The 13,087-nt window shown below is 32.9% G+C and overlaps 1 protein-coding gene across 4 annotated transcripts in view; it reads right to left on the bottom strand.

Annotated features, from left to right (window-relative positions):
* The window catches only part of LOC145276733 (U1 small nuclear ribonucleoprotein A-like), a 199,744-nt gene that overhangs the window by 156,957 nt on the left and 29,700 nt on the right, over nt 1–13,087 (bottom strand). For 3 of the 4 annotated variants that reach the window (XR_013868000.1, XR_013868002.1, XR_013868001.1), the window contains exons 6-7: nt 12,535–12,652; nt 9,712–9,905 (exon numbers count right to left, since the gene is read on the bottom strand). Coding sequence is in view for 1 of the 4 variants with exons in the window: in XM_080127957.1 (XP_079984083.1) it covers nt 9,746–9,905; nt 12,535–12,652 (278 nt within the window). In the remaining 3 variants the exon portion in view is untranslated. Of the gene's footprint in view, nt 1–9,449; nt 9,906–12,534; nt 12,653–13,087 lie in introns of those variants that run through there. The other variant, XM_080127957.1, reaches the window with a different exon arrangement.

Genomic DNA, 13,087 nt, shown 5'->3' with positions numbered 1-13,087 from the left:
AAAAAAGCTTGTTAAACTTTGTGACATATTTCCATTCTATGGAGGTCAGGCACGAACAAACACCCATAATTTTATTATACCATATTTCTTCAAACTGAAACATAATTATCAAAGTATACTTATGCAGATTGATATGAAAAGTCTTTATTAAAGTTTGTGCCTATTTTCATTCTATGGAGGCCAGGCACGAACGCAGACCCCACAATTTTATTATATCATCCCTATTTAAGTTAAAACATACTTACCAAAGTATTATTATGTATATCTATATCAAAAACACTTGTAAATGTTTTTTTTTTAATTTTTAAATTTTTTATTTCCATACTTTGTGGACCAGGTGCGAACACAGACCCCACAATTTTTATGAACTACCGTTCTGCCAAATCAAACATACCCATTCCTGTGTCTCGATACATCTTCTATCACTATATGTAATCAGTTTTTTAAAATAGTCAACCATATAGAAGCCTATTCGTGACCAGACACACGCAGATGTTCAGCTTTATATTATATATATATATATATATATATATATATATATATATACACACACATATACACAAATGTAGGCAAATTTGGGCATATTTTATTGGTTTGAAAATATAAGTTCTTTTTTACCAATTGTCATAAAATTTTAACCATATAATAGTATGATCAGAATTTAACAAGTGAAGGTTCAACGGAAAGCTAATGACCTTAATTGTGTAGTAGGCTATGTAGCATTTACCTTTAAGGGGATCATCCAGAGCCTACTTTTGGCCCTTCTTAAACAGCCATAAAATGTTTTAATAGTCATTTTTTTTTCCTCATTTTGCGTATGAATTACAAAATATCTGATATTTTCCTAAAACCTCTGGCCTTGATGAAGGAGAGACTAAAACTTGCTGCTATGGTTTCAAATGATCTGAAATAAAAGGGGAGATTTGATTCCAAATGTTTTTCATATGTTATATCTCCCCTCTTTGATTTTCATAAGGTAAATTTCACAGTGTACAAGGATTATTTGATACTGGAGACATTCATAATCGTACCCATTTCCAAGAGAGAAGATATAACATATGAGAAATATTTGGAATCCAGTCTCCCCTTGCTGTTATTTAAAATCATTTGAAACCATAGCAGCAAGTTTTAGTCTCCCCTCCAAGGACAGAGGTTTTGGGGAAATAAGTGAGAACAATTCTCAACCTATATACTCAACAAATTTTTGATTTACATACTTGAAATTTGGTATACAGGGTATTCAGATATGTAAAAAAATCTTTTTAATCTGTTTTCATTGGGAAAAAAGGGCTGCTGAGGGGTAAAATTTTTTAAATTGGTACGTGGAGGTCAAATTTTTAGCTGTTTGCTAACTGTTTCACGAACACACATGCAGGAATTGTTCACATCAGATTCTTTATGTGAAAAATAAGTAGGTTTAGAAAACACTTTTTAAAGATCATATCAAGGTGACCTTACAGTCTTTAGGTTTTGGTTTCCATCTCAGCTCAAGTATTTCTTTTTTTACTCACAAGAAATGAATGGTTTAGAAAAAAATAATACTCTCATGCACGTCTCAATTTCTGTATGAATAAAAATATATTTACGCATATCTTACGACCGGACGGTCTGCTAATATATATCTATACTCCTATAAATTCGTTTTTATTTCATGTATATTGATATTCATATTAAAACCCCACTTTTCTGTTTATTTAAAAAGAAAATACAATTTTCTTATATCTTGGTTGTGGAATTGCATTCACTAGCAAAAGATCTAGCTAATTTGCATATTCTTTTAAACATTCATTTTAATTAATTCCCTATTAGTTGCTTCGGTTTTCTAATGGGATAATCATCTTTAGTGAACTATTGCGTGTAATTATATTCATGCAGATATTCTACATGCATAATATTTGCGTAAAAAGTTTATAGTAAACACAAAATTGTTTCCATATATATTTATGTATACGTATATATTTTTGTTTAACAAATTTTGCCTACCAAAACTCCTCCTAAAGTTTTTGGTTAACAGACATGAAACTTCATATATCAGGTATTTGAATCCATGCAAAACTTTATATTTGGGTTTTAGCCTGGAAAAATCGGTCCAAAAGTGTGAAAATTGAAAAAAAATAAAATTTGGCAGGTGAAGGTCGAATGCCGGCATTACAAATTCATAATGTAGTAGCTATTAGTTCATGTTTTAATTTTTAGCCTTGCTGTAAGCATGTTTTCATAGCCCAACTCATTGACAGCAGAGGCAAAATAAATCGTAAGCTGAACGTTTTGGTTTCGATTCTCGGTGGTGTTGCCGGAGTCTTTTTTTTGTATACTTTTTAAATCATTACTATATATTGCATCCAATCTATCTATCTATCTAGAAAAGTAAACGTGTGTGTGTGTGTGTGTGTGTGTAATTTCCCTATGCAATAACTGTCAATTTTTAGTCTACAGACACGAAATTTGATATACAGGGTACTGAGATTTGGGAAAATCTATGTGATCGGTTTTCGACCAGAAATTTCGCTGTTAAGGGGTCAAAACTCAACGATTTGACCTTTAAGAACTCTACCAAACTCCTCCGACAATTTTGGGTCTAAACACTTGAAATTTTAGATATAGGTTCCTTGGACATGGCTCTAACTTAATAACTTGATTTGAGCCCAAAACAAATTTTAAGGGGTTATAATAGTAGTCAAAGTTAAAAAAATTACACCCCCCCCCCTTTTTTTTGCTCAGCATACACCTCCAAACACCTGAGCAAAGCCGGGCTGAAATGCTAGTATATATATATATATATATATATATATATATATATATATATATATATTAGAAATTGGTATATTTAGGCAGCATTTTTTCATTCAAGCAAATATTAAATGCAACGGAGACACTTTGCTTTATAATTCTTTTTTTTTTTTTAATTTTTCGATTTTCCGTATAATCTTTTCTTATATTAAAATTAAAAATTAATAATAAAAGCTCCTTAATTGTTGCTGTCACGAGCACTTTCGATTCATCCACAAATCATCATCAGGTGTTCAAGTAAAAGTCCGAAGGAGCAAAAATGAGAATTAAAAATGAAAATTTAAATATACAGTAAACAGCAATAAGTTAAAATATATAGAGTCCATTAAAAATATAGGTCGATTAAAAATTTGAGTATTAAAATCAGCAAGTTTGTGGACACTTAATGAAGTCTGTCCAATACGAACTATGCAAGACATTTTAGAACGTTACTGCTTTTCTTGAATGCGATATCATTTCTAGTTGGTTGAAGGGTTCTAATATATGACGCTTCAAGTATTAATTTTTTAATATTTTAATATTGTATAATTTTTATGTTGTCAACGAGGACCTTTCTAAGTAAGATTGGAGGGGGGGGACAGTTATGTTCTTTTATCAAATTTTTTTTTTTAAATTACATTTTCACTCCAAACAAGGCACATTGCCACTTTGTTGTAGGGGGCTACTATCAGGGACATAAGCATCAGGGGTACTGTGTAGAGAGTTGGGCAGCAAGATGTAGGTTTACGTTATACTTTAACTTCTGCATGTCAGTACAGTTGGGGAAGCAGGGACCCGGAAGGGAATTCCAAAGTCTAGCTGTTCTGGAGAAGAAACTACTGGAGTAGAAGGCTATCTTACATCGAGGGATCTCTACTGTGAAGGGTGGGATTTAGCTGCTTGTCGGGTTTGTCAGTGGTATTTACGTTGAGGGGGCACAAATGCTTGCAATTCGTCAGAGCATTCACCATTAAAGTACTTGTAGAACAGGCAGAGGAATGCTACATTTTGCCGATGAGACAGAGGCTGAAGTTTAGATGCCAGTTCAGGGCCTATCAGATTGGCGACTCTTTTGAACCTTGTCTAGGAGCGAGAGACTAGTGGCAGATGCACCAGCCCAAATATGACAACAATACTCCATACATGGGCGAATGGTGACCTTATAGAAATATAGGATACTTTCGGGCGTTAGTAGCTTTCTAACACGATAGAGGGAACCTACCTTCTTCGCTGCGGTCCTCAATATTTTCAATATAATTGTTCCAACTCATGTTTCTGTGAATGTTATGCCGAAGATGTACTTTCAAATAAAGAGTCATTGGCCATTGCTATTGGTGGTAGAGAAGGTTTCTTATAATTATTGAAACAAGTTTAGTCTTGACAGCATTGAATGTGACCATCCATTTTTGTCCCCATTCCACTACAGATTGTTTCTAGTGTTTCTGCCATTTCTTTAGATATGTTGTTCATTTGTTTTCCTGTCGTGTGTATTATAGAGCGTGTGTCATCAGCATATATACCCATCTCAGGCAATTTTGTCAGGGAGGTCATTTATGAATATTAGAAATAATAGAGGTCCAAGGATAGACCCATGAGGCACTCCCGCATTTATATCATATTGTTTGGATGTATGACCGTCAAGGACAACCTGGATTTTTCTCTTATCTAAGAAGGATTTAATTATGTTATGCATTCTTCCAGTGATACAGTATGATCTGATTTTCCTGAGAAAACCTTCATGCCATACCCTGTCAAAAGCCTTAGATATATCTAGAGCTACCGCTCTACCCTCCCCCACTTTGTCCAGTGACTGGTATATACGTTCTGAGATTACGGTTAGGATGTCTGCTGTGGATCGGGCTTGCCTAAATCCATATTGATGGTCAGTCAGAAGTTTAGCAGCTGTAAGGTGATGGACTAGAGCTTGGTTAATTATGGTTTCAAATATTTTGGCCAAAAGTAGGAGGAGGTCAATGTGACGATAATTTACCGGATCAGTTCTTTCACCAGAATTCTTGAAAACTGATACTACAGAAGCAGTTTTCCAGTAGGCAGGAAAACAAGATTCATTAAGGCATTTGTTGTAAAGTTTGGAGAGAACTGGAGCTACTTCGGTGGTGCACTTTTTTTAATAGCACAGCCAAGATCAGGTCCAAATGCTTTTGCAGTGTCAAGATTTCTTATAATAGCATGCACCCGAGAAGGGGTGATTTTCAGATTGTCTAGTGTGGCGTCTGTCCGCAAAGGAAAGTCAGAGAGGGTGTGGTTAGCAGGGTCCAGCTTGGAGTTGGAGGAAAACCGACTGGCAAGCATGTTAGCCTTCTCAGTTGCAGAGCAAACAACCTCATGATTGTTGGATAGTGGGAAATTGTTGATTGCCCATTATTTAATACACTCTTGTAGATTTTCCAGACGTCACGGGTTCCTAATTTCTGTGCTTCGATGCGTTTTTTGGTGGTTTCAGTAAATTCTCTCTTAGCTGTCGCTATTTCTTTCTTATAGTTACTTCTGGCTTCTATATACTTCTGTCTGTTTGATCTGGACTTATGTTGGCTAAATTTGCGGTACGCATGCTACCTTTGTGTTATGGCAGCTGCACAAGTAAACCATTGGGGAGAGTGGGGCTTGCTATGAAATAACATGTTTATATACAGCACTAGTATTATTTAGATGCATGCTTATTCGCCAGGACAACGTTGTTGTCGTCATATGCCCAATGTATGTATTATTTTCAGAGTTACATTCTCCCATAGAACATTTGAATTTATACACTACATTGGTTTGTTCCAACACAAAACCTTGTGGTTAGAAACAACTCCTCACCGGCTATAAAAACGTTGGAAGCGACTTTTTCTTTTTCATAAACAATAAAATCCAACTCGAATTGTACTTTCATAAAATAACTTTCGTTTGAAAACATTCTTTTCAGCACAACAGGATTTCAGTTTAAATTCCGCATTGAAAAATGACTCATTCTAAGTTCTTTTAACAGCGACAACTTTTTCTTCAAATAAAATAAAACCCGACTCGAATTGTACTTCCAAATTTTTATAGAATGACGAATTTCCAAAGTACAACTTGCATGTGCATATTAAAAATTCTCCACAGCCTGACAAATTATCCGAGCTTAAAATGCGTATTTAACTTCTCCATAGCTTAATTTTTCACAAAATCCGGCTTTTGAATACGTATATAAAATTATCCATAGCCTGACAAACTTTTTAACATGACTTTTGAATGCACGCCTACCGGTCAACTGAATCGTATTCCAACACGTTCATTTCATGATGACAATTAAAATAACCCAACGAATCCCATTGGAAATAACAAAAAAAGACAAAAAGGTCCGACTCACTTCATCATATCTTCAACATTCGCAGTCTGACACAACTCATTTAATTCTCCCTTTGTCAACGCTTTCAATTTTCCAGGTTTGACGTGAATCATTTTTTCCCACTTTCATCTCGGCTGCATCGACTATATTTAAAGCCGAAATAGATTCTAATAGAAAAAAAACCTGGACTGGATTCTCAGCAGTATTCAAACATTCTCAACTCCGACCAGTTTAGTCTGGTTCGCCATAACTCCATCTCCGACATCTTCACGGCGGGCCTTATATTCCATCATTCCAGTGTCTAGCCTCATTGATATGCAAATTAAAATGCGATCAAACCTTTTCATGTCCTATTGGTCAGGTTTCAAGTTCTGAGTATCGCACATGCCACCCTTGGCAGTCTGCCTCTGTGACTGCAGTCACACTACAATTTTCCCTATAAGTAGGTAGTTTGTTTTGTTTTTTTTGGGGGGGAGGGATCAAATTTTATAAATAAACAAAATCTTTAATAAAAGAGACCATTTACTTCAAAATACTGAGATCAAAATCAGCCTTGTAATGCCTATGATTTATTAAAATTGCTATAAAAATCGCAAAAAAAAAAAAAAAAAAAAAAAAAAAAGAAACTCCTATAAATTTTTTTTTTTTTTTGTATATTGATATTCATATTAAAATCTTTTTTTCTATTTATTTAAAAAGAATATACAACTTTGTTATATATGGGTCAGAGAATTGCATTCATCTGCAAAAGCTCTATCTAATTTGCATAGTCTTTTAAACATTCATTTTAATTCCCTATTAATTTTTTTTGGTTTTCTTATGGGATGATGATCTTTAACTGTTACGTGTAATTATATTCATGCAGATATTTTACATGATTTATATTTGCACTAGCGAAGGGTACCCGGCGTTGCCCAGGTGTTTTTGGGTGTGTGTGAAAAAAAAGAGGTGGGTTTGAAAAAAAAAAAAAAGGAAGCTTTTCCGACGCGCAGTTGGAAAATAGTGCGAAAAAAAAAAAAAAAAAAAAAAAAAAAAAAACAGGTGCTCGTTTTTGATTGACGTGACGGCGATTTTGTGCGAGACAGTTTTTAATGAGGTCAATTGAAAAACCCGCTCGCCCGTCTGATATGACGAAGTCGACACTGGCTCTGAGCCTGTGATTAGAGTGGAGTTTCGCTGTTGTTTATACCAAAAAGCGAATGTAACGCGTGCCGATGCGGGAAATGTGGAATAATTAAGGTTTGAAAGTGAATAAAATTAAATAGACAGGCAAGGTCCGCGGGTAACTCTGGGATATTACAATTTATGGATGATATAAAGTTTTAAGAAGTTGCGAAGCGAGCGAGCGCTTTTCCGAAAGAAGCCTTTTGCAGACATTGCAGAAAAGCGCACACACATTTTGCCTTTTATATAATAGATAAAAAGGTTATAGTAAACACAAACCACTTTTTATATATACATATATATATATTTTTTTTTTTTGTTTAAATAAATTTTGCCTACCAAACTACTGTCAGTTTTTGGTCTACAGACATGAAGCTTAATATATAGGGTATTCGAACACTGAATAAGGAAAAACAGAAAACGTGCAGTAAACAGTAGAATACTGATGTTAAAAAACACAGGAATGTTTCACCGAGATTCTGTGATCAAAGTGAGGGCAATACTCAGCTTGCGCTGATTATAAAGTTGCAGAGCATTTACATGAAGATTCATTTCCAGATAAAAAGGAATATAAAAATTTTACACAATTTATTGATCGAACCTATATAGGTCATTTTGCAAAAAATAAAACAAAGTTTAAAGTTGTCATAGGACAGTGTATATCAACTTAAAAATTTACAAAGAACTACATATCTATTATTTTGACTTAATCACAAAATGTTAAAATATTCGCCATTTTAGAGATAGAAGTTTCTTTTAAACAAGACTCCATTTTGATTGGTCATTAAATTCATTAAATGATTTATATCTCAGTTTCTATGTATCATTTTCACCAAGTTATTTGACACTCGCACCCACCCCACTCTTATTCTATGTAGTAGATATTCTCACTTCCGTCACTCAAGGTTTATCAATGGTCCAAGGTAAGAAAGGAAATAAAACTGGAAGAGTATGTTATAATCAAAAAAGAATATCACTTGTTCCCCCACCCCTCCAGGTTATCTGTGCACATTGTTAATCACTATAGAAATAGATTAATTTGATTAAATGATAAAAAAAATGGGGTGGGGGAAAAAAAAAAAGACTCAACTAGAAACAACACCAAGAGCAATCCTGGATTATAAATGAGAAAACTCCAGCATAACTGCTAAATTAGCAATGTAAAGAATTTAGAGTTTATAGTCAGCTAATGTACTTCCTAATTTCCGGCGTAGTGCTATCAGAATCGGTGACAAGACAAATCAGCTCCTTCACTTTTATTGTTCTTCAGTATTTCTATTGTGAAGCAATTTATTGAAATAAAATACAAGAAAAGAATGTTATTTAAAAGTATACAATAAAAATTATATAAGTAAAAATAAGTATTTAAAAAATAGCGCGGATCACTCTCTGCACTAGCACCCACATTCTTTTAATCGCAAAAATAAATAATAAAAATACTAATAATAAAATACCAGGATAGCTTCTACAAATAAAAATAAAATAAAAATACTAACCTTTAGTAAACTTGAAGAAACAGAAAACATTGGTCATTTGTCGGGAAGTGATGCACTTTTAATAACAAAATTAAGTTTTTTTTATCTTAAACTTTGTAATAAATATATGTTGAAATTATAGCAATAAGTTTCGGAGTTTTAAAAATAAAACTATTTGAATATATATAATAAATGTTTATAATCTATTAACATTATTGGAACCGAAATAAATGGAATTATTGAAATGAAAATAAATTTTTTTTTTTTTTTTAAATTACCAATACATAATATTTCCAAAATAATTTACAAAAAATTTAAAAATGTTTTCAATAATTCTTTAAAAATATAAAATTTCAATAATTCTTAAAATAAGACTAAAAATCTCTTCAGTGATTAAAAATTAAAAAAAAAAATCATAAAAAATGCAATAAAAGGAGATATAGGTGTGAAAGAAAAAAGTGAAGGAACTGATTTGCCTCGTCACCGCTTCTGGTAGCACTAAACCAGAAGTGAGGAAGTACAGAAGCTGACTATAACCAGTCTAGAAAATAGTTACCAAGTGAAATTATTTTTCACGAGTAGACATGCTAATATGCTTCCTGCTGTTTATTTTATTTTCTTATGTAGATACAACAAGATGAATTATAAAATAGAGAAAATATTTTTAAAAGCTGGAGGATAAAATTTACAAAGTCCACAAAAAACAATTTGATTTTTGCATTTTCATATATTTGTTTTTTATTAAATTGAAAGAATGAAAACAAAAATGAGAACCATGAGCCCCACCCCCTCCTTCAATGTTCCATTTGAAAAGGAAAAAGAAAATGGTAAGTCTTTTACAGTGAATCAATGTCAAGACAAACACCGAACCACTAGCGTAGTGCAATGCTGGGAACGGCCAATTTAAAGAAGGTTTGGAAATGCCAGAGCCATCGTCAGGCGGTGCAATGACGATGGTGCCTTCCTTACCATTCTTTTTATTGTACGGCCATCAATATGCATTCTATTTTTTGGCAAAGGTGATTTTCATAGCATTATTTGGAGTGATCTTGAAGCCTTGCAGGGCATCCTTGGCAGCACCAGCTTGCATTTCGTTCTCAAATTCCACAAATGCAATGTCATGACGACCTGGCACCAATCTGACCTCTTTAAAACCAGGAAACCTAAAGAAAGAAAAATCAATATTATAATTATAAAAAAAGGAAAGAAAATTATATAAATGTAAGAACTAAAAATACAGATGAAAAATATTATACTTTGAATAACCAAGAATTGGTTTGTTTCTAATGCCAATAATGAGCATTAAAGCAATGCAATATAATGAGGATTGAGAACTCAAATTTGGACATTTATGTTTACAGACGCCAAGTTGCATGGAAATTCAAGTTTCACAATACAGAGATACGAAAAAGTGGTCAAAAATTTAATATAACAAATGCTAACTAAAGCAACATAAGTTACTCTTCTACCTAGCTAAATAAGTTTCAAGTGGTTTTAAATCACTTTAAAACATTCATTTGCTTCGAAAAAGTGTCAAGCGTTAGGTGAGAACAAGAAAAATGGACGCGAATTGACACGAAAATATTTAAAGTCTTGAAAATGACTCAAAAATAGCTTTGTTGAAAACAAATTACAAAAAAATGTTCAAGATTTATTTTATAAAACCACATACATTTTGGGTATATCCATCCATAGCCTTGAGCCCCTGGAGGGGCATAGGCCATCTACAACTTTGTAGATGCTTTTGTAGGGATGCGTTCTTTTTTTTAGGGTGAGGGTGCTGGTCCCATGCCCAACCTTCCCAGAAGGTACATACAGCACCTAGATTTCCCAACTGGTCACCCATCTCGTACTGGCCAGGCTCAAGTTGTTTAAAAAAAAAAAAAAAAAAAAAAAAAAAACTCCCTCCCCCTTTTTTTTATATTTATTCATTGATATAACCTAAGAACTAGTGATAGTTTGTATTCTAGATGTTTTATTTTGGTTTATAAAAGCAGGATTGAATTGTGTTATCAATTTAACAATGTTCATTCAAAAAATAGCAACATAACCAATAACTTCAATAACAGTTCCATGTTGTTGAGAAATATTTCAGAGAAATTTAATTATTTATATTAGAGAATAAATCCAGAAATCTGCTTTTAATTTCTCCAAACCTGAGGATTTGGGAAATGCGAACCAAGGGAGGTAATTCAAAATATAAATTCTTCAGTTCATAACCATTGAACTTTTTTTCTTTTATTTTTATAAAATCATCTATATTAACATAAATTCAGATAGCTTTTTTTAATAAGATTGAGTATAAGACTTAATATACCCAAACTTCATGACAATCCGTTATGTTGGTTTGGCTATGATGTACGATTCTCAGGTAAGAAAATGCAGAGACCTTAAGGTGGAAAGCTGGAGAAAAGTCAAACAAGCCAAGAAAATCATTAACATTGGAATTGGAAAGAAATCAATCCAAGATTTTTCAACGGGGATTGCAGGCTGCTAGAAAACATAAGACCTTTAGCCAAGAGAATCAAGATAACTTTTAGAATTAAAAAAGAAAGGGGGGGGGGTCAATAAAGTCACCAAATCATGGCATGAAAAATTTTTAAATTTTGGTGTTGGCATTAAAATTTTAATTATGAAGAATCCAAGTTAAAATCTATTGGAAAAAAAAAAAAAAAAAAAAAAAAAACATTTTGTATTGAGAAATACATACTTTAAATATATTATTAAGTTATACAATATGGCACAAATTAGACAACCATTTTGGATAACTTGTTATTCTTTAGCTAATGTTTACATATTTATAGTGTATATTTCTCAATATATTTTAACTTTAAAAGATTTTTCATATATTTAAAAAAAGAATTTGTTTTCTTGCAATAAACTACCACGCTGATTTAACTACCACGCTGATTTAGTGACTTTTCAAAAAAAATCTAAGTTTGTTTAATTAAAGGTTTGAGCAGTTCAGGAAACCAGTTCCTGGTATCCAAGTCAACTTTTAAAATTAATTTTGCACTTTTTCTTTAGCCTAATGTACAAAAATCAACTTTGCAATCTAGTGGTGGATAATCTCAGTACTAACATTCCATGAACGAGGTTTCTGAAAAAGAGGAAAGAATTGCTGTTTTCTAGCTTGCAATCTATGTATCAAATATTTATTGACCTTCAAGCAGTACAGGGTGACCAAAAAAACGGGCCCCCAACTCTAATTAGGCCTCGTTTCTTAGTGTTTTGTCTGAATGAAATGAAACTTTGGTCATCACTATTTTATTCAAAACATCACATCAAAACACTAGGGTCTTTGGCCTTTTTTTCTCCTTTCTACAGCATATGTTCTAGATCGCCTCCATTTAGCTTTTGTTTTTTTGTGGGGGTCACCCTGTATTTACCCTCACGCCTTTTTTTTTTTAGCTCTTTACATCAGATGGCTTCATGAGATTTCCATTAAAAAAGTTATTCCAAAGAAAGTGCTCGACTGAGCTCCAATCATTTATCCCTGCAAGACATTCATGGCAAGAATACATCTTACACTGCAAAGAATTTTTTCTTCTTTCTTCATGTGTCTAACATCAAGTAGAACACATTAACCACAAGACTGCTCCCCTGCAGACCACAACATGGTAATTTTAAAATTTAACGTCACCAAATATTTGAACGGAGCGTTTGGATTAGCCACCTGCAAAAGTGTTTTTCAACATGAAGCTTTTGCAAGAAAATAGAAATTATTTTGATTTAGTTCATTAAAAATGTTTCTTAGAATCATGAGAGAAAAGAAAAAAGAATGAAACCTACTGGTTGAACAACATAGACAACATCATCTCATTAGTTTCTTCAGGCAGGTTGGTTAAGAAAAGAATTTGATTGGGCGGTTGCTCTGGAATGGTATTTGCTGCATTCATTACAGTTGGATCTGGAATTAAAAAAAAAAAAAAAAAAAAAGAAAGAAAAACTTATTTTTAAAATTCATTCGAGAGCAAGATTTGTAATGATTCATATGCAATTGTTTCTTCATGATTTCATGAAAAGAGAATTTCAGATTATAACAGAAATGATGGACAATGATTGAACCATTAACACATCTCAATATTTTACTACAGAATTGAAACTAATAACTAAAAAATGGATTGGAATACAAATTCAAAAGGATGCATGGTCCCCCATGAGTGCACAGTGAACGAGGCATAAAAAAAATGACTACGTTCACCATTTGCCCCCCTGTCCCTATTTAATCCCAAAAGTCCCTAGGGGATGTCAAATCGTGGTGAAAATGAACAAACGGTGCAATTTTAAGCCATAACATATGTAAATTTGAGTTCTGCACCATGCAAAAAAAAAAAAAAAAAAA

The sequence above is a fragment of the Euprymna scolopes genome, chromosome 5, assembly GCF_053919585.1.
Source record: "Euprymna scolopes isolate OS-2025 chromosome 5, ASM5391958v1, whole genome shotgun sequence".
NCBI lineage: Eukaryota > Metazoa > Mollusca > Cephalopoda > Sepiida > Sepiolidae > Euprymna > Euprymna scolopes.
Note: the sequence above shows the minus strand (reverse complement) of the source record. Positions and strands in the feature narration are given on the sequence as shown.